The sequence below is a fragment of the Amyelois transitella genome, chromosome 10 (genome assembly GCF_032362555.1).
Source record: "Amyelois transitella isolate CPQ chromosome 10, ilAmyTran1.1, whole genome shotgun sequence".
In the NCBI taxonomy this organism is placed as follows: Eukaryota; Metazoa; Arthropoda; class Insecta; order Lepidoptera; family Pyralidae; genus Amyelois; species Amyelois transitella.
In genome coordinates, this window is record NC_083513.1 from 9,089,334 (window position 1) to 9,112,086 (window position 22,753).

At 34.7% G+C, this 22,753-nt stretch overlaps 1 protein-coding gene across 1 annotated transcript in view; it reads left to right on the top strand.

Annotated features, from left to right (window-relative positions):
* Nucleotides 1-22,753, top strand: part of LOC106133074 (C3 and PZP-like alpha-2-macroglobulin domain-containing protein 8) — a 97,082-nt gene that overhangs the window by 37,290 nt on the left and 37,039 nt on the right. The window contains exons 5-7 of the mRNA XM_060946334.1: nt 18-130; nt 498-608; nt 8,710-8,865. Of these exons, the coding sequence (XP_060802317.1) occupies nt 18-130; nt 498-608; nt 8,710-8,865 (380 nt within the window). The remainder of the gene's footprint in view (nt 1-17; nt 131-497; nt 609-8,709; nt 8,866-22,753) is intronic.

Sequence of the window (22,753 nt, forward strand, 5' to 3'; positions counted from 1 at the left end):
CTTCTCTTTGTCACCAGGAGTTCGCAAACTTAGTGCCATCCTTGCCACTGGTGCTCGCTCCGGTACTTGGAGAATCGAAGCGCGCTGTGGAGGAGGCTCTGCAAGAGTGGACCTCACCGTTGGCACCAAGGTTCGTAGCAATTCTTCAGAGAATAAAAGAAATTCATCAAAAAGATTTAATCACCGTATCATAGAAATCAATGATTTATTTAAGGAGAAAATATTTAGATATCTCCAGGCTAAGTAGAATGAGCTGATTGAAAACATTTTGGCTCCGTATTTGATCGTCTTTGGCATCCGCCAAACAGCTAGCCTTAAAACCAGCCGAGCGAAACATGCTGCCTTTAAAAAAGAAAACAATACTTCCAGTATAGGTAACACGTCTCAAGGACTGTTCGAATACATGAACAGCGCTCCACACGTGTATTCAACAAGCAGTCGCTATTTTTGGCTCTTTCTTCTATCCCACAAAATCATAATTTCTCTTTCTATAACAGGTTGGAAACTCAGCATCGGCGGCTCCAGCAGCAGAGCAGCATTACGTTGAGCTCCGGTTTGCTGACAGCATGCGCAGGCGCTACAAACCTGGATTGCCTTTTGTGGGACGGGTATGTAAATATTTTTGCTCATAAGCTCAAATATCAGATCAAGACTATCCTGAAAAGACGAGCTTGCATGAATAGAGTTAAGAATGTAGATGAAAGAGTAAAGAAGAAGTACGAGTATGTAGCGACCGTGATTAGTTAAAATATGTAGTCTCTGCCTACCTCTCTGAGAAAAAGGTATAATTATATAGGTATGAAATAAATGAAGGAACAAACTCGAAGTATTCCAAGTAATAGGAGTTAACAACTGCAGAAATAGCGGGTAAATAAACACAATACAAATTGTTAAACAGATATCACTTGTATAACATTTCTTACTCCTTAATGACAGCAAGAAAACCAACTACACTATCATGATCTTCTTCTTATTGTAATTTTTTCCCTTCAGTTTTTCTAGTAAAAGATTTCTACATCCAACGGAAGAATAAAACTAAAGCGTCAAGCGAAATCACTGAAATTTTAAAGTGTTTCTCAAACTGTTGCCGTTTTATTTTAAACGTGTTCTTTAGAAGTTGAAATGGCGCATAATAGTTTGGGCGCATTTTTAGTCAATTTGAAAATAGGAAAAGTTCTAATATATGTTTGGCGAGTTGCTTTATGTAAGTGGTCAAGCGGACTTTTTACTTTGTAGACGGCTCCGTAAAATATGCTCTTACTTCTCTCTCGTACTCTTTATTCTATTTGCTATCAAATTTCTTTCATTTAATTAGGTATACCTGTACTTAAAAGATAAATGCTATAAATATCGTTTTAACGTATAGAATGATTGAAATTAATAGACAATTTTTACATATATTTATTAAATGTTGAGGGTGACAAAATTCGAAGGCGACGATAAGATTATTATTTACTAGCTTTTGCCCGCGGCTTCGCCTGCGTTAATTTCGCTTCCATAAAAAGATTGCTTAGATTAAGAGCCTTGCATTGACATAAACTAATATTATGCAAAAAAATAGATGTGCCTACGTGAGTGCGTGTTTGAGGAAGCTATTCAATCATGCAAATTCAACTGGATAGATTTTGATGAAACTTACGTACACGGGAAGAATAATGCCTGGAATAGAACATAATTTATTTTTCCTACAAAAGCAGTCCCGGGGGCGCAGCTGTTAAAAAACGAATAAATTCTAAAGACAAAAAAAGGTAAGTATAATAATGGAAAGTTAAAGTATCTCTTTGTATACAACATTTGCTGTCTTGCCCATTGGAGACATCACAAATAAACTGTCACAGCTGGTGACCCGCGAGCAAGCCACGTAGAGCTGTCCGTGTGAGAAGCAATTCGTCCTGAGGTCGACTCCGGCTGCTCCAAGACTTTGCGATTTGTTAATTGTCATTGCAAAACATATAGCCACTGGAAACTGTACACGCTTAAATTGAAATGGAAAGTTGTTGGGAATGAGGGGAATGCGCGGTATAAAAACAATGTCACCAGCTGCACAACCAGTAAGAATTTTAGCTTCTATAATATTGTTATGAAGCGACACCACTTTAAGGCGAGTCCCATTACAACGTTTCGGCGGCGTTAAGTTGGAATGCCTACTTTTAGTGCAATTGTATGCGCGGGCAGTCCAGATGCCGAAAGTGAATTAAGGAACTCTACCGGATAAGTTGTAGCATCGGTACTATCTAAAACTGTTTTTATGGATTGGTATATAATTTTATTTTCAAAATACTTAAATTATTAGCAGCTGGTTGCTCATTTTTGGGTGTTAGGATTGCTCGCTCGCATATCCAAGAATCCTCGTGATGAATTATTTGAGATAGGTCTCCATAAACGAAATGGATAAGTTCCTCCACCGAAGTGACTACTTGACAGAAGTTATCTGGCAGACTCACCAACCCGTTCGATTCAGGCAACGTACCATTACCGATTTTTAATAACACATCTGAGAATTCTTGCTCTCGAGGATTACCACCCAACTGAGCTCTCATATTTACGTGTTAGACTTAATTTCCTAACCTGAGGCCCGAGTATGGATCGTTTGAGACATGCGCTTACTTCATCAGCTCTAGTACCTCGGCTTATTACGGGTAGAGTCTGGCGGAAATCACCACAAAATAATACAGTGGAACCACCCATAACGCGATTCCCTGTTATTTTCTCCAAATAAGTAAATGTCTTAACCATGGAAACTAAATCAATGAAAAACGAATGTTTAATTAATTAAAAAATTTGCCAGCGTCTACAATCGCGTTATTTCTTAAATTCTCATGTGGCGCCATCTCGTATCGGGTGGTCAAAAAATAAATATCTAAACCACGGGAACTAAATCAATGGTGAAACGGTAAGTACTGACGTTGCTATATGTGTGTTATTCCTGCTAATCTTGAGGAACATGGCAACCGTCGCCGATGCGGGGTGCGTCAAACTACCTACATAAAAAAATCTTCTCACACATAAAAAAAAATCTTCTTAAAGATGTGGTGAAACAGTAAGTACTGGCGAAACTAAAATTACTTAATTAAAACTTAATTAATTAAAAATTTTGCCTGCGGCTACAATCGTGTTATTTCTTAAATTCTCATGAGGCGCCATCTCGTATGGGGTGGTCAAAAAATAAATACCTAAACCACGGGAACTAAATCAATAAACAAAGCATAATGAATTAAATCAATAAAATGCTATTTTTTTAATCATTATAATAAATATAAGAATTAATTATTTATAGTGCCGTGTGGTTCCCGGCACCAACACAAAAAAGAATAGGACCACTCCAGCTCTTTTCCATGGATGTCGTAAAAGGCGACTAAGGGATAGGCTTACAAACTTGGGATTCTTTTTTAGGCGTTGGGTTAGCAACCTGTCACTATTTGAATCTCAATTCTATCATTAAGCCAAAAAGCTGAACGTGGCCATTCAGCCTTTTTAAGACTATTGGCTCTGTCTACCCCGCAAGGGATATAGACGTGACCATATGTATGTATGTATGTATAATTATTTATAGCTTTTTATATCGATTCAAATCAAAAATGACGAAGTTCCATACAAACTTGCACCCCCTATTTCATCCCCTTGGGATAGAATTTCAGGATAAAAAGTAGCCTATATTCTAATCCAGGTTACTAACTATATCTGTGCCGAATTTCGTTCAGATCTGTTGGGTAGATTTTGCGTGATGCGCGTACAAACATACAGACAGACAGACGGACAGACAGACAAAAATTCTAAAAAAAATTGTTTTGGCTTCTATTGACCCTAAAAAGACCCCTTATAAATTTTTTTCTTAAATATTTTCAATGTACAGACAAAGTTGAGTTACAGTTTTATTATATGTATGGATAAGCCAAAAAGCTGAACGTGGCCATTCAGCCTTTTTAAGACTGTTGGCTCTGTCTACCCCGCAAGGGATATAGACGTGACCATATGTATGTATATATGTATAATTATTTATAGCTTTTTATATCGATTCAAATCAAAAATGACGAAGTTCCATACAAACTTGCACCCCCTATTTCATCCCCTTGGGATAGAATTTCAGGATAAAAAGTAGCCTATATTCTAATCCAGGTTACTAACTATATCTGTGCCGAATTTCGTTCAGATCCGTTCGGTAGATTTTGCGTGATGCGCGTACAAACATACAGACAGACAGACGGACAGACAGACAGACAAAAATTCTAAAAAAAATTGTTTTGGCTTCTATTGACCCTAAAAAGACCCCTTATAAATTTTTTTCTTAAATATCTTCAATGTACAGACAAAGTTGAGTTACAGTTTTATTATATGTATGGATTGTAACATATACAATTTGTAAAGTACAGTAGGCGGACTTAATGCTAATAGCATTATCTAACAGTTTATCATAATACATAACAGTCTAAGTTATTTGTAAAGTTTAGAGCCACGTATAGTAAAAGGTAGAGAGAAACATATACCTTCTTAATTAAATTTCATTTCAAATAATTGTATTTATTAAGATTATATTGTATTTAGTAATAATTGTATTTCATTGGAAATGATGATTTTAAAATAAGTCTCTTAATTCATAGTGCTCGTTATATAACCTCTAATAAACCGCACAAAATTACCATTCAGAGCTTATTGAAAGCTTCGGTGGCATGAATAAGCTTTCAGTGGAATCAAATTATTTCCCATTTCCATGCATGTTTCCGGGAACTGAAGCGAGCTTTGGAACGTTTCATATTTTTTTTTAGAAATGCCTATATGCGTATTAGGGAGTAAAAGACCTATTAATATTTCTGTTCTTGGAAAAAGGAAATTAATGCCGGTAAGATCAAGAGGAAGGCGATGATGCGATAAATGATATGACTATTTGATTTAGATTCTTTTAGTAATATTCCATACACGTCATTATATAATGATGCTCTTACGGTGAGGGAAAAATATTGCGTCCTACACATTCAAATTTACCACTATACCATTATTCTATATGGATTGGGTAAAAGACTAACGACGACTAACGACGAAGCTAATCTCAGCTTCGTGTAAAATCCTGACCAGGAGAGGAAACCGGTGTGTACCGTTTGATCATGATTCTGGATTGGGTGAGTCAGGTTTTTACATGTAGCTTCTGCTATCTGACCTTCTTACCTTTTTTGGATCATGATATACACCCAGTTGTTTTAATGTGCAGGTGACCTCGCTATATTTTCTCTAACCATAAAAACCAAATGATACGTCGGATATTTAATGAAATGAAAAAGACTTTGTCAGGCATTGATCCTCATTATTCTTTCGCTTTTCAACGAGAGGAAGTAATCCATACATATAATAAAACTGTAACTCAACTTTGTCTGTACATTGAAGATATTTAAGAAAAAAATTTATAAGGGGTCTTTTTAGGGTCAATAGAAGCCAAAACAATTTTTTTTAGAATTTTTGTCTGTCTGTCTGTCTGTCCGTCTGTCTGTCTGTATGTTTGTACGCGCATCACGCAAAATCTACCCAACAGATCTGAACGAAATTCGGCACAGATATAGTTAGTAACCTGGATTAGAATATAGGCTACTTTTTATCCTGAAAGTCTATCCCAAGGGGATGAAATAGGGGGTGCAAGTTTGTATGGAACTTCGTCATTTTTGATTTGAATCGATATAAAAAGCTATAAATAATTATACATACATACATACATATGGTCACGTCTATATCCCTTGCGGGGTAGACAGAGCCAACAGTCTTAAAAAGGCTGAATGGCCACGTTCAGCTTTTTGGCTTAATGATAGAATTGAGATTCAAATAGTGACAGGTTGCTAACCCAACGCCTAAAAAAGAATCCCAAGTTTGTAAGCCTATCCCTTAGTCGCCTTTTACGACATCCATGGAAAAGAGCTGGAGTGGTCCTATTCTTTTTTGTGTTGGTGCCGGGAACCACACGGCACTATAAATAATTAATTCTTATATTTATTATAATGATTAAAAAAATAGCATTTTATTGATTTAATTCATTATGCTTTGTTTATTGATTTAGTTCCCGTGGTTTAGGTATTTATTTTTTGACCACCCGATACGAGATGGCGCCTCATGAGAATTTAAGAAATAACACGATTGTAGCCGCCGGCAAAATTTTTAATTAATTAAGTTTTAATTAGTAATTTTAGTTTCGCCAGTACTTACTGTTTCACCACATCTTTAAGAAGATTTTTTTTATGTGTGAGAAGATTTTTTTATGTAGGTAGTTTGACGCACCCCGCATCGGCGACGGTTGCCATGTTCCTCAAGATTAGCAGGAATAACACACATATAGCAACGTCAGTACTTACCGTTTCACTATTGATTTAGTTCCCGTGGTTTAGATATTTATTTTTTGACCACCCGATACGAGATGGCGCCACATGAGAATTTAAGAAATAACGCGATTGTAGACGCTGGCAAATTTTTTAATTAATTAAACATTCGTTTTTCATTGATTTAGTTTCCATGGTTAAGACATTTACTTATTTGGAGAAAATAACAGGGAATCGCATTATGGGTGGTACCACTGTATTATTTTGTGGTGATTTCCGCCAGACTCTACCCGTAATAAGCCGAGGTACTAGAGCTGATGAAGTAAGCGCATGTCTCAATCGATCCATACTCGGGCCTCAGGTTAGGAAATTAAGTCTAACACGTAAATATGAGAGCTCAGTTGGGTGGTAATCCTCGAGAGCAAGAATTCTCAGATGTGTTATTAAAAATCGGTAATGGTACGTTGCCTGAATCGAACGGGTTGGTGACTCTGCCAGATAACTTCTGTCAAGTAGTCACTTCGGTGGAGGAACTTATCCATTTCGTTTATGGAGACCTATCTCAAATAATTCATCACGAGGATTCTTGGATATGCGAGCGAGCAATCCTAACACCCAAAAATGAGCAACCAGCTGCTAATAATTTAAGTATTTTGAAAATAAAATTATATACCAATCCATAAAAACAGTTTTAGATAGTACCGATGCTACAACTTATCCGGTAGAGTTCCTTAATTCACTTTCGGCATCTGGACTGCCCGCGCATACAATTGCACTAAAAGTAGGCATTCCAACTTAACGCCGCCGAAACGTTGTAATGGGACTCGCCTTAAAGTGGTGTCGCTTCATAACAATATTATAGAAGCTAAAATTTTTACTGGTTGTGCAGCTGGTGACATTGTTTTTATACCGCGCATTCCCCTCATTCCCAACAACTTTCCATTTCAATTTAAGCGTGTACAGTTTCCAGTGGCTATATGTTTTGCAATGACAATTAACAAATCGCAAAGTCTTGGAGCAGCCGGAGTCGACCTCAGGACGAATTGCTTCTCACACGGACAGCTCTACGTGGCTTGCTCGCGGGTCACCAGCTGTGACAGTTTATTTGTGATGTCTCCAATGGGCAAGACAGCAAATGTTGTATACAAAGAGATACTTTAACTTTCCATTATTATACTTACCTTTTTTGTCTTTAGAATTTATTCGTTTTTTAACAGCTGCGCCCCCGGGACTGCTTTTGTAGGAAAAATAAATTATGTTCTATTCCAGGCATTATTGTTCCCGTGTACGTAAGTTTCATCAAAATCTATCCAGTTGAATTTGCATGATTGAATAGCATCCTCAAACACGCACTCACGTAGGCACATCTATTTTTTTGCATAATATTATTTTATGTCAATGCAAGGCTCTTAATCTAAGCAATCTTTTTATGGAAGCGAAATTAACGCAGGCGAAGCCGCGGGCAAAAGCTAGTAAATTATAAAAGCGTTCTTACGAATATCTTTTATACTGAAGTGATTTCCACAGACATTTTTAATTAGTACCTTTTGTTGGACAAGATGGATGATTAATGTTAAAAGGATAATGTCGGAGGAATCATACTATCATTCGACAGTTTGGAAATTATAAATTAAACAGAAATGTTTATTGAATGAAGCTATAGCACTGAATTTTAATCGTAGTCGATAATTATAGTGTAACTGTGGCTAGGTATTTAATTTATAGATTATTTTTTGGATAGAGTACAAGTTAATCTATTACGATTACAAAACTTCGACCTTGAAAATGAATACCTAGCCAAGATGATGAAATATTAACATGAACAATAGCCAACCGTATTTAATAAACGAATCAAAATATTACACCAAAGTGAAACCATAGCAGACAGTGGATAAGAAAATTGTCAGTTCGAAAATTACCCTTTCGGCACAGGTTTTGGAAAGAGGCCAGGGCGACTCAGCCGAACTCCTTAATTGAGAATTTAGTCGCTGACGACTCCCACCCCTGCTTTTATTAGCAGAGAAATAACTATAAAGCCCTTATCTAAGGCGATTATTACAGAAAGTGTTAGGGATAGACGTAATTTTATACTAATGTTGAAATCAGAGGTTCTGGGTTGCAATGAGCAATGCAAGTAATGATAGAATTGAGATTCAAGTAATGACAGGTTGCTCGCCCAACGCCTAAAAAGAATCCCAAGTGTGTAAGCCAATCCCTTAGTCTTTTTTACGACATCCATGGAAACGAGATAGAGTGGTCCTTTTCTTGTTTTTATTGGTGCCAGAAACCACACGGCGTACGATAACTTTAGAAATAAATATTGTCAGAGACAGACGTGTGGTTCTCACACGGGCGGTTGTTACTTCTATCAGCGAAAACAAAATGGCCGATTTAAATATTTTTTTTTAATCAACAGGTCGAAGCGATGAGCACAGAGAAGCGTGTGAGAGTGAGAGTGAAACTGTATGACGACAAGACGGACATCTACAGCCAAGATATCGACATGTCGACTGGGGAAGGAGGGTTCATCGTCCCCACGGTCATGGCTGACGCACCATATGTCAACTTACAGGTACGAAAACTGAATAAGATGCTATTTATCTGCCTTCTAAGGGAATATGTTACTAAGAAAAAAGGCCAGGAGGAACTTTTATTTATTAGTTGCGGAGCCCACAAGAGGCGACACACATAAAGATGAAAGAAGCACACTACATTGCAATAAACTTAGTATTATTCCATATATCTCACTCATACTTTTCCAGAAATATTTATCTTTCAATTACCAATACCAGAGCCAGCAATTAGTCAAAACCAACATGCGGTATCCAGTATTCTCACAGACAACAAAAAAGCAGCGGCTCAATTAAACCTTAACTCAATGCGATACGACATAAAATACATTAGCAGGTACAACACATATCCTGAGATGAGCTGGAGGGCCAAATTGGCCTTTCGCGCCTCCAACCTAATTTACTTTAATCGCGTCATTAATTGGGCCAGAAGTTGCGAAACTCTAGCACCCCTGGGCTAGGATTCGACGTTCGGCCACGGAATACAAATGGGCAGATTTGGGCGTTCATTGCTTCGATCTCAGTTCAGTAATCCAACGTTTGACTGATAAAACTTTACTTGGCAACTATTGATTAGGTTAGACCAGAAGCGTGGGTTAAGAAAATAGCTAATTTTTTAGCGTATGAAAGTATAACTTAAATTTTATTTATTGAAATGTCAAATGACGTGAAAATGCCAGTTTGATTTTAGAATGTTTTAGATGTAGTTAAGTTCGAAATTGAAAATAGTTCTCAATAGTAAAACTATTTTTTGTTTTTGTTTAAATATATCCATTTTTCGAATTCTACTAACAGCATACTTTAAAATCATTGCGAAAATATTTTTCTCTGTACGGTCTCTACTTTTTTCAGAAAAAACATTATCAAGTATGTATAAGAACACCCTTTATAATCAAAAACATTCTGTTCATTCATGTCAGAATTAGTATGTGAGATTAATTACAGTTTAATTGATATTGACAGCCCTTTATTGAATAAGTTTGAAACTCATCGTAACTTGTAGATACGGTATCAGATATATCAAAGTATGCAAAGTGGTCGAAGATTTGTGATAGGGTTCCTTAATTGATGAATGATGGAATGTAATTTGCTACAAGCTTATCAAAATATTTGTAGGTGAAATCTTTTATTTTACTCGATTTGTTAAAAATCAATTGTAGGAAACATCTTAATTTTGTTCTATGTAAACGTATTTTAAATTTGAGCAAATTTTAATGAACATTTTTTTTATCAATTTTGTTTTTTTTTTTAAAGTAAAGCATATAACATTTATTAAAAATTTCTTTATCAAGTGACTATTCAAAATGTAAAATTTCTATTACATCCAAAATTAGCTTTTAATTCAATATTCATTGGGTCCAAACACACGCGCATACCCAAGAACCAATTACGAGCCGTAGTGGTTATGACGCTTCATCATGCAAATAATATTGAGCGCGGGATCCCGGTCTAAGTGCTTTTAGGCCCGATGACTATCTCATGAATTATAATTTGATATCTTACAGCTAGTATCGGTTGTATTTGGAAGGGTATTTCAGGCCGCAATGCTGAGACTAGGAATATCTTGGATATGTGGAATATCTTATAATTTATTGACGGTTTTTAAGTGTGTAGACGTGTTGTTCTTAATTTTTGCCTCTGTGTATAGGTATTTATGTCTACTTTACAATGAAATAGCAGGCCATGGGGTTACCGCCGGAGTTATATGGGTTGAATTTGTTTAAAAATCAAATGACTTTCTTTGATTATTCTAAATGGTACCTAAAATTTTTTTTTAATTTTTTTTTTTCAATAATAACAGAAATGTCAAGCCCCAAGACCTTTCACAGGTATATTTGCTTTCTTTTTCTTGTTTAATTATGTTTTAAACTTTTTCCTACATCACTTAACCAACTTAACTTACCAAAATCATTATGTTTATATTAACTCTCTTCCCTGCTTACGAAAACGCCTTCGATTTTTGCGCTTAGGCTTTGCGTTGGGATATCAGTTAATCTAATTACAATAATAATTTTATGATATAGATATTTTAAGGATAATTTTTCTTCTGTTACGCTGTACCTAGTCGTCTGTGTGTCTAAAGCTTAACGACTAATGGCGTCGCGTTCATCTCGAAATTAGTTTGGTTATTTCTGGCTAGCATGAGAGAAATTTTGGGCCTAATTTAATAACCGCAGTTTAATGCTTTTAATAGCATTAATAACGTTGGTCGTGATGACAATAGTTTGATATTTTTACTGAACATGACTTTTGCTATATTAATAGTACATTTTTGTATTGTTTTGGTCATCGGTTTGCCAACATTAAATAACTTTATGAATATTTGCATTATGACTCTATCGTCCATAATTAATTATTTTTTGTCCTCACATTGTTACTAAGTACATACCTCCTATTTGTTTATATAATGTTTACTTGTCGACACTATCATCATGCTGAGTACACGTATTTGGTTTTACAACTGGCCACGTTTATATTGCTTATTTTTATATTAAGTTTTGTTGTAAAACTGTTTTGTGTTCCTAATAAATAAATAAATAACACTAGCTTATCCACCCGGATTCGCTCGCATTTACCTATATTGTATCCAAAATGATAGGATACCTCCACAATTGGTGTTTTTTGAGTGTTGGTGTGATGCTAGCGCCTACGCATCATGCACCTGCTTGTATGATGCACATTAATACTACGTGAATGCTGTATCGACGTCACTCGAAAGACGCCAAGTGTGGCTACCTACCTCATATTGTCTCCATCTAAATCTGTTTAATGTATTTTGAACTGCACAATAAGGAATAGGCTTATAAACTTGGGATCCTTTTTTTAGGCGATGGCATAGCAACCTGTCACTATTTGAATCTCAATTCTATCATTTAGCCAAACAGCTGAATGTGACGTATCAGTCTTTTCAAGATGTGACTACCTATATGTATGTACACAAATTTTCGTATCTCAATCCAACCGGTATTATAAGTCCAAAAGTTAAGTAGTTTATTTATTATCTCATCACAGTTAAACGACTGAACAAACAATAATTGTAATCTTATTTCAACATCAGTAAATTTACAAATCTATCGGAAGAGTAGCTTAATTCATTTATCATTTTCCTCAAACTCTGAATTCGTATGAAAAGTTACAAAATTATCGACAGGTAGTAAATCAGCCTTAAAGCAATCATTGCCTTTCGTTTCGTCGCTTCTTTGGTATATTTCAACAATGATTGTCATTATTCACACCAAGCCGGGGACGTATTCAGTCGCCATGTGAAATATTATCAATCAATCAATTGATCGATTAATAATATTGATTGATAAATATCTATTTTCAATTGACATTTAAATACTGACAGGTTACTAGCCAATCATCTACAAGAAGAATACCAAAATATAGCCTGTGTGCGAGACTTGTGTTACGAGATACTAACTCAACGAGCTGAGCTGCTTTTTTTAGTTATAACCTATAGAAATAGTGCAGTGGATGTCATCACAAAATGGATAGGCTATATCTTTTTTGTTAAAAATCAAAATAAAAAACACTTCTATAAAAAAAAATTGCAACACGATGTAAAATTAAATAAAACATAAAATTCATGTGACCTAGAATATATTTTCCTGGAACTAAAAAGTCTCTAGACAGCTCAGGTTCTTATCTATTTGCCTAAAATGCCTTTATCTCCTAATCCATCCCTGAGCCGAACATTTTTTCGCGCGGTTCCTTCAAAAAAATATCTTGCTCTTTTTATCGGCGGACATTTTTCAGAAAGATTTTTCCGCTTAAAGCTTAATTCGGTCAGATAAATTATGCTAAGATAGAGACAAATAATCCCCACTCCATTAAATCTGTAAAAAGCGAACGCTTTTAAGAAATTAGCCAACTAATCTTGGCTCAAGTTAAAAGGGGATTATAAAAGTGAAAAATATACGTGACCTTTTACGTTTTTATCGCATTACGAATTGTATTTTCCGGTGTCGAGTTTAGAATTTTTAAAATGCATTGAATTGTTAAACGTTTTGTCATACCTTTACGTTTCCACCCGTTTCGGGTTTTCACGTATTTTTCTTATAAGTTACTAGCTGTTGCCTGCGACTTTGTACGACGTAAAAGTTAACTGACAATCTCTGTACATAAAAAACTGACCTCTTTTATTGCTTCTAAGAGGAGTGGAGATTATTTTCACGCAATGTCAATTATCAGTCTTTACCCTTTATGGAATAGGCAGATACTTTTTTTCGTGCATTTAGTTATTTACAAGTGGCATTATGTTTAAACACAATTAACTTGTCATTGACTTGATTTACAATTAATGTGTATTGTACATCGTAGAATATATCTCGGTAACGAACAATCAATTGATATTCAATAACATGAATACAAAGCCATGAATAAGAATGGTGGCGTGTAGTTCCCAGGCACCTCAGAAAAAGACCACTCCTTTTCTATCCTTTGTCTTAAAAGGCGACTAAGGAAATAGACAAATTCATCTAGTGCAGATTATACATGTTCCAATATGGGCTAGGTTCCCCTGGAAAGGTTGCGGAGAAAGTCAGCCATGAGTATTTTTATCCAAAAATCTGACTTACCCAATCCAGGGGTCATAGTCAAAAAGTGGGTTTGTTTACAGAAACCTGACGATTAGACCTCGACTAATGATACTTGGATGATGTTATTATTACATACATACATACATAAAATCACGCCTCTTTCCCGGAGGGGTAGGCAGAGACTACCTCTTTCCACTTGCCACGATCTCTGCATACTTCCTTCGCTTCATCCACATTCATAACTCTCTTCATACAAGCTTATTATTATTACAACTCGAATTAATTTTCTCACCAAACTACTCGTAATACCAATGCACCTCTTAAATTCTAACAACTAAGATTACAAAACGCTGTTCAACTTAAGTCTTATTCCAAATCCCGAATGCTAGTGTATTTCAATACAGTTACAAGTCGAAACTCAAGCCGTTACCATTAATCCTTCTGAGGCGTTCCCAAAGCTCGCTCAGCCTCAATAGGATTAAATCAACTCAGGTTACTTAGCTTAAGGCTCTGACATAAAGTATTTGTTGAACTAATTTAAAGGTGAATGAAAATTTTGCCTTTTGATAAACTAATTATTATGTTATGGAGATTTTAGGCGATGGACTAGCGACCTGTCTTTGAGTGTTATGACTTTTGTTATAGTACTAATTAAGTAAAGGCAGACATAGGAATTGATTTTTTTATACATATGAATAATGTATTTACAAAATTAATTTAAATTTTTAATTTGTATTTTAATCTGATGATTTAAAGAATCAAGGTTTTATTGAAATAAAGCCTTTCCTTATTCGCATGAAAAGTCGCAAGAAAGAATGTAACTTTCGAAAGTTACTTTCATCTCTGAGCCAAATTTCATCAAAATAGATAAAATTGCCAAATTTAATTAAAAAAAAATGCTTTATTTAAAAATAATGTGAAAGTATAATTCAAAATGGCGTTTCAGAGGTAAGCCGATGATGTTTTTCTGAAAGTTCCCACGGGAGCGAACCAACTTGCAAACGTTAATATCTAAACCATACATTGCGGTAGACGTACACAGTACCTACCTACCTACAACCCTTTGTTCACATTCACACAATCAATATTCATTTTCAGAACTTCAAAATGTACACCAAAAGTTTCCTTTGTTCGTATTGGAAATGTTTCGGCCGTTTTCATTTCTCTTTACATCATATGACTAGCTGTAGCCTGTTGCTATGCTCACGTGGGATTTTGAAGAGAATCTTAAGAAATTATGCACTTGTAGTAAATGCGCACCCCGGGCTCCTCTCTTGAAAGGTGAAGAGATAACCGGGACTAACGCTGGGAGGAAAAAGTTATAATCTCCAATTGGAATCGATACCGATCAATTTTATCGATAATAGATAATTCAGAATAGTTTTCCAACTTATTATGATCTTAACTAATATTTGAAAATGTAAAGTTTGTTTGTCTGTTTCGCTTTCATTCATTCAGCTGAGCGATCTCGACAACTCTGTACTTTACTTGATCTTGATACTAAAAAAATAATTTATTTTTCAGACATTTATTTACATGTTTAGTTTTAATTTCTTTTTGTAGTATTGGTCTTTAATAAAGCGTGTGACGTAGTTTTTGAGGGTTTTTTAAATGTGAAAATGATGACGTTTAATTTAAATAAAAATAGGCTCAAACGGCTCAGAAACATGGGTATAGTCTATGTTTAAAAGGATGCAGTTGTTTTAAATGTCACCCTGTATACCCAGATCTTTATGAAATTTTGTATTTGATAATAGGTGGGTTAAGCTTTACAGCTGAGCAGAGCTGCGGGAAAAAACTAGTGAGAAATAAAAAGAAAGGAGTGAGTTTGAAATATATTTTTTATGCCATAAACAGTAATAATTCAGGCTTCCGATGGGATTTTTGCATAGAAAAAAGCAAAAAAGGGATGCGTCAAACACGGTCCAAAACCGGAAATCAGGTTATGTGGCCCACTTCCGGGGAATAAACGGGAGCCGCAGTAGAGCGGATTTCCGGTCGCTCAGTGACTGAACAGTGTGATCACGTGGTCAACAAGTTCCGGATATAGGAGTAACAAACATACACACAGATCTTTAATCACCAACATCTTGTGCGTTAAAAATAGATTTTTACCACTAATTTTACTTCTATGGGATTTTAATTCCATCACGAAGCCATACAGCTGAACGTGGCTTTTCAATCTTTTCAATACTGTTGGTTTTGTCTACCTATATGTTTATTAGTATAAAAACAAACAAGGTTTTTCTATCGGCGTTGTTTTTGTACATACTGTGTCGCAAGTAAAATCCGACAGGAATAGTATTTAAATTTACATACTTCTAGATTGTCTTAAATGAAAATAAAAAATTAAAATACCTAATCATATTAAGATTTTCAAAAAATGTTGACACTAACAAACCATTGCAATACAACTCAAATTGACATACCCATTTACATAATTTTAGTATTTATACATACATACATATCGTCACGTCTATATCCCTTGCGGGGTAGACAGAGCCAACAGTCTTGAAAAGACTGAATGGCCACTTTCAGCTATTTGGCTTAATGATAATGATGGCTTAAAGAAGAATCTCAAGTTTATAAGCCTATCCCTTAGTCGCCTTTTACGACATCTATGGGAAAGAGGTGGAGCGGTCCTATTCTTTTTAGTATTGGTGCCGGGAACCACACGGTATTATAGTATATAGTATATATAGTATATAGTATAGTATATAGTATATAGTATATTAGTATTTATATTAAATCGGAAATATATAAAACAAACAACGTTATAAACTTCCGCGTAACTTCAAATTACTATAACTTTCCACTCAGCTAATAAGTACTCGTACAAAATCCTTTGTATATCCCGTCGTTATCGCTACTCGCTTGGCCCAACTTTGGACGGCTCACTAATTTCATTAATCTTCCATTGATTCGATTTTGTGGTCTTGTTCACTTCTAGTCTTATTTGGAACCATTAATGTTCTAATTAATTAATATATTTGAATCGCAATTTCATCATAAAGCCATATAGCTTTATGATGGAATTGCGCCATAGTCTAATTGCATTGAATTGCCCATGAACGTGGACGTGACCGTGGTCTTTTCAAGACTATAGGCTCTGTCTGCCCTGCGGAAGATATAGGCGTGACTATATGCATGCATTAAAAATCTGGATTATTTAAAAAAGAAAACCTCTTCACACAATTGTTTAAATTCTGAGTTACTTTTAGTTTACGCTGAAAATTATTCTGTTAAAACAACGAAAACAGAAACAAATATACAAGTATGTACTCGTATAAAGAGGATTTGCCACTAGTTTTTCAACCGTAATTATATAAGTCGAAAGTGCGTTATTGAATTTGATTAAATCTGGTACAGAGCTAGACAAAACTTTGGAAACATACTTACATACACCATTCGTTCGGAAATTGAAGGACAAATATTATCTAGTTAATAACTCTATGTAAATGTCATGACGAGAAAAACCTTCGTTTGTAAGAGAATATTTCGTTAATCTATTGTTAATATAACTCGTAGTAAAATAATTTAGCAAATTACATATTTAACTTATCGGATCAAAATATTTTATCAAATAAGGCAAGAGGTGAACCTTACAACATACCAACAAATAAAAAAAATAACAGAGAAAAGAGATAAATGGAGCAAGCTCCTTTTAACTCCGCCGGCAAGAATTAGCGCTTAAATTTAAGAAGAAGACCTATTAACTAATGAATTCACAGTTAACAAAATCTCATACTGTTAGCTAATGATAATTTCATCAACACTAAAATCTGACTGCAGTATCCCGGAGCCAAAGAGTGAATATAGTTCGGTATAACAAGAGTGCGCAATTACAAAAGAGAACAAGCATTACATAAGTAACTCTTCATTTAATGGCTTTGCGTTGTCCGTAGAGAAGAGTAGAACTTCCCTGCATAGATACCGTTTATAAAGAAATATAATTAAAAGATAATTATATAGTTATTTTTTAAATTAAAAAATAAATATTACATTTTCGTTAATATCCCAAATTACAATGTGATCATCCTTATTTGTTTGTGTGTTCATTTATATTTACAAAATTTCCAAATTATTATTAAGTAGCCGACCGTCAAAACATAACAAAAAATTTTAAAGCATACAATAATTCTTAATACTTAATTTATTTCTATCTAGGAATATTTATATTATTATGAATTTGTATGCGGCCAGTATTAATTATAACAAAAATATACAAAAATAGACTTTCTTCAATCGATGTTCATGTAACTTGTTTTAATTAGTTTTTATTCTCATTTGCGCTCATTCTGCATTCATTGAACTAAATGCGCACTCTACGAGTAATGAGAACTCGATGCCCAGAGCCAATCCAATTAATCCGGCTGAAGGTGGATTTTGCTGAGCTTCAGACTTTGGATTAAATTAGTAAGTCCTAGTTGATTTGGCCGTATAGCTGGTGATGTAGTCAAATTATATTGAAACTTTTGTTAATTTGTTAACAAAAACGTTTATATATTTTTGGGCAAGGAAATATTGTTATTACATTAGTTACTTTTTTGTCTTCTATCTCAAATTTTTGACATTTTTGTATGATATACGAGTACAAAACACCACAAAAAGATAATACTAACTGAGATTTTTTGTATTTTTTTTACAAACTTAATTTTAAAATCTACAGATAAATAAAGTACGAAGATAGACTAGAAGTTCGTGAGTGAAATGTTTTATCTTTTTCTAGAAACTAAAGAAAATTGCAAATACCTGAAATATCCTTATTAATAAATCAGAATATTACCAGAAACAGCTTATGTAGAAATCCATCATGAAGCCATACAGCTGAACGGCCTTTAAGTTTTTTCGTGACGTTAGCTCTGTCTACTCCACAAGGGATATAGACGTGACTATATGTATGTACAAATATATTAGAAATGTAAAATGGAAAACCAATAAGTTCTAATTTCCAACAAAAGCTTCATAATAGCTAAGTTAGCGAAGCTGTAGTTTTAGCTTTTAGCTTTATGCGATTGCAGTATATGTCATAAACTAAGCAAAACAAATTTGTTAACTTATACTCAGATAAAATTAATTTCTTATATTTATTATCAAAGAATATTTAAGCTAAATTATGAACGCCGCCGAACAACGTTAAATTAAAATCTACTTAATTTCATAAAGTATAGACTTGTGGTAGTCTTAGGATATCTTCCCTTAACATTCCCATACACTTTCTAGGTAATGCCGAGCACCGCTCGGTCAACCAGGTACTTACTGCCATAAAACGGTCCCAGTTGCACCCTTCGCGCTTCAATTTATCCAATTTTGGCATCCTTAGTTTTAAGTCTATGCATCCCAAACCTTCAGCGACGTCATAGCAAAATTTCTTTCACATACCTCTTACCTGAGGCGACATGGCCAGATATTTGTTCCCTAGTTAGCCTGCAGGCTTCCACAAAACGTTGTTATAAGTTACATCATACGAACGTGTATTCGTTCGGGTTTAAACTATATACAGAACAAGTTAGGATGTGGTTACGATGCAGCTGCACTATATGTCAAAACCTGTGAAACAACTTACCAGGTAGTTAGGGCAGTGTTATACATCCATGTGAATATATTAAGTTTGCGTTTTGTTTTGGTAAAGTGTGTCGTCGTTCAATAATGAAATTTCTTATTGTTATGTTCATAGATGTATTTAAAAATGGTAATACTTTCATTAGTATATGTAGAAAGGATTTTAGGGTCTTGGTTATTAAAAAAATCTGCATCTCTTCTTTCGGCATAGCTTCTTCCAGAAGGCGATTAAGGACTCCTTAATCGCCTTCTGGAAGAAGACATATACATAGTCCTTAATAAGGACAAGGGTTTTTATAATTTTTTGTCAAATATTACATTAACTGACCCTAAAATAGGCAGAAGCTTCCTAAATTTATTAATTTATAAAATAAAATATCCATGTTGTTTTTTCAACCTATACATAAACATCCTACCTACCTACATCTACACCCAAATACCTCTTTATCCTTCACCGTTTAGGCAGAGCCTTACTTAATGATTGAACTGAAGATGGGATTCTTCAGTTCAATCATAAAGTAAGGATTTTATTAAACCTACCAAAACAACAAAAAATCTCACGGAACCGCCAGCAATACGTCATGATTAATATTGCTTTCCCCAAAAAGAGCGAGTTAAAGGGACAGCATAAAAGAACAATAGAAAACAAATGAGCTGTAAATTGTCCACCATTTCGGGCGTAATGGCTCGAAAAAGGGCCATAGTTTAGGGACCCAAGGAGCATAGGTCAGGAGGGAATATGCATTGCTTTGTTGACAAAAAAGCTTCATGTTTTTCACTAGGTGGAGCCCGCGACTCTGCTAGCACGGTTTCATGACATTAGCTTTTGATGTGATGGATAAAAAAATCAAGGTTTTTTGTGCCTTTTAAAATATCATTTTTAAAATTAATTTTAATGGAGCTGGCGTGAAGAGAGTTACGAATGTGGATGAAGCGAGAGTAGTATCCGGAACGGTGAAAGAAAGATGTAGTTTCTACCTAGCCCTCTGGGAAAGATGCGTGATTTTATGTACGATAAAATATAAATTGGCATACTTACTTTTAAGGGACAAATAACACAGATTGAGGTAGCCCCAAAGTAAGATCGAGACTGGAGTTAAGCGTTAATAATTCAACAATACCATAAAGTATTTTTTTCATTATAACATGACCGACCGGGAATCAAACACGGGACCTTTTGATTCGACATTCTTAACAACTGATCCAAACAGGCCATCGTTATAAGTGTAATAATGAACCTATCATTACGAAACGGGGATATTTTCCCAATTCTCTCTATTGAGCCATTAATCACTGTCAATGGCTACTTATTTTGTATTCAGAAATAAATACTTGCGTTGCTTATTTTGTATAAATTCTTTTTTGATGAATGAGGAAATTGGTTTTTTCTTTTCATTCAGATTTTTGTGACATTCTATCATTCGACAGATAAAACTATTTTTTTTTACTATTTATTTTCTACCTTCCGTCGTTTGTTTAAAATAACCTAAAAAAAAATATTGGTAACTAATTGTGGTAATTATGTTTAAAGTTTGTTTTAACCATTGCATAAAATCAGCTACATAATAACGTTGATAATCCAGAGGAACAAAAACTTAGAAAGTCTTCTTACTTTTGTAATAATAACACCCCCCAAAGTGATATTATATGTATTTGGGTGAATGTTTGAAGATATTTTCTTAAAAACAGAATGGTGATTGTATGACTTTTGTACTAGATACAATCAAAACATTACCCTTCTTTCTAAGCATTTGTGTAAAATGGATACTTTGATCTTTTATGTGAGTCGGCCGAATTTCATTTTGGATTAAATTACAAACACCAGACGCGATAAAAGGGGTCCGGCGCTTATACAGATTCAATATTCAATATCCAAGTTGCTTTTATCAGACGAGAATATTTTTTCCAATAATTTCCACCAGACTGGTCATAATTATGGAACAAAAAGGCCTTTCTTTCTTGGACTGTGGTCTTGTATACAAGTTAAAAGAAAACAGCGTATTTATTTATACATTTTTCTTTAATATAAAAAAAAATATGTATCTTAATTACGAACATATATGACTCGATCTTTATTATCCCTTACGTGATAGACAGAGCTAATATTATCTAAAGAATCTATTATGGCTTACCTAATTACGGAATTTAATCAGAAACAGATTGCGTGCACGTGCAAAGATCTTAAATTGAAATCCCACGATTAACTTTTACAATCCTGCGCAAGATAACAACATGAAATACATACATAGCTTCACAAGGCGCTCAGCAAATGTCTGAGGGAGGCAACAGGTAACTTCATTTCAGGTTTCTTGCGCAGCGTATTGCTATTGCAATAGAGCGCGGGAATGCTGCCTGCGTAATGGGAACTCTTCCTAGGGGCCAAAATTTAAATAATAATGTTTTTAGTTTGTAATTTAGAATAGTTTTTCTTTACTGAAATACACTTTGTTTGTATTTTTTCTCTGCCACAACAATATGGGATCTTACTAATTTTTTTTACCCCAATAACGCTCGCATCTTATAAACTGGGCCCCGACCACGGTCCGTGCCAAATTTACTGGAAACTCAGTTCTAAAGAAATCTGTTTGGTAAGGAAAGGTCGGGGCTGCAATGTCCTACGCCCGAGGGGACCACATTTGAACATTGTGCAAACTGAGCATATTTACAGATTGAATACGTATAAAAGATTATTGAACTGTAGCTACTCGTATATTCATAGAAAAGTCTTATTATTATGAATTTATTAAACGTTAATTTACACATCAATTCTTTATCCCTTACGGGATAGACAGAGCCATCAGTCTCTAAAACACTGGAAGGCCACGTTTAGCTTTATGGCTTGGGATTAAAACATTGAGCCCATCGCCTAAAAGAAGAATCGCATGTTTATAAATCTATCCCTTAGTCGCCTTTTACGACATCCATAGAATTAGATCAAGAAGGCCTTTTCTTAAGTGCCAAGAACCACACGACAGTCAATAAATAGCACTACCTACATAATTAATTCATCAATCAATAACTATGACTTGTAGGCGTATGAAGCTTAAATTAGACATGTGTTTGTATTTTACGCTTGACATTTCGCTCGCAAGCCAGATTTTTGTGGACGAGATGCCCTTACTTTATAGAAGGGTGGCATTTGGCATAACAGAATAAAAATAATTATAGAAAATATATTTAAATTTACCCAAATTGTTTAAGAACCTAAAAAAATATTTACGAAACATAACAACACAAAGGTTCTCTGCTTAACCCAATGGTAGACTGTTAGATAATTACCTACTACTGTTAGATAAGATAGTACCTTACAAATGACGGCCTCTGTGGCGCAGCGGTAGTACGCTTGTCTGTGACATCGGAGGTCCCGGGTTCGAATCCCGGCCAGGGCATGATGAGAAAAGAACTTTTTCTGATTGGCCTGGGTCTCGGAAGTTAATCTATATAAGTATTTATTATAAAATATAGTTAGTATCGTTGAGTTAGTATCTCGTAGCACAAGTCTCGAACTTACTTCGAGGCTTACTCAATCAGTGTAATTTGTCCCGTATATATTTATTTATATTAATTAATTGTTATTTTTACAATAAAGAATAAATAAATAAACAACAAAAACCCAACTCACAAAAAATCTATTTGCAATCTACATCTTCTCATCTTACACGAATGAAAAAGTTAATAGAAATCGTCTCGTGCCAATGAAATTATTTAAAACGTCTTCGTGGAATTGAATTCCATATCGTGTAGCCCCAGACGTCTGTGAGTTAGCATTCTGAAGAGTTAAGTTTAA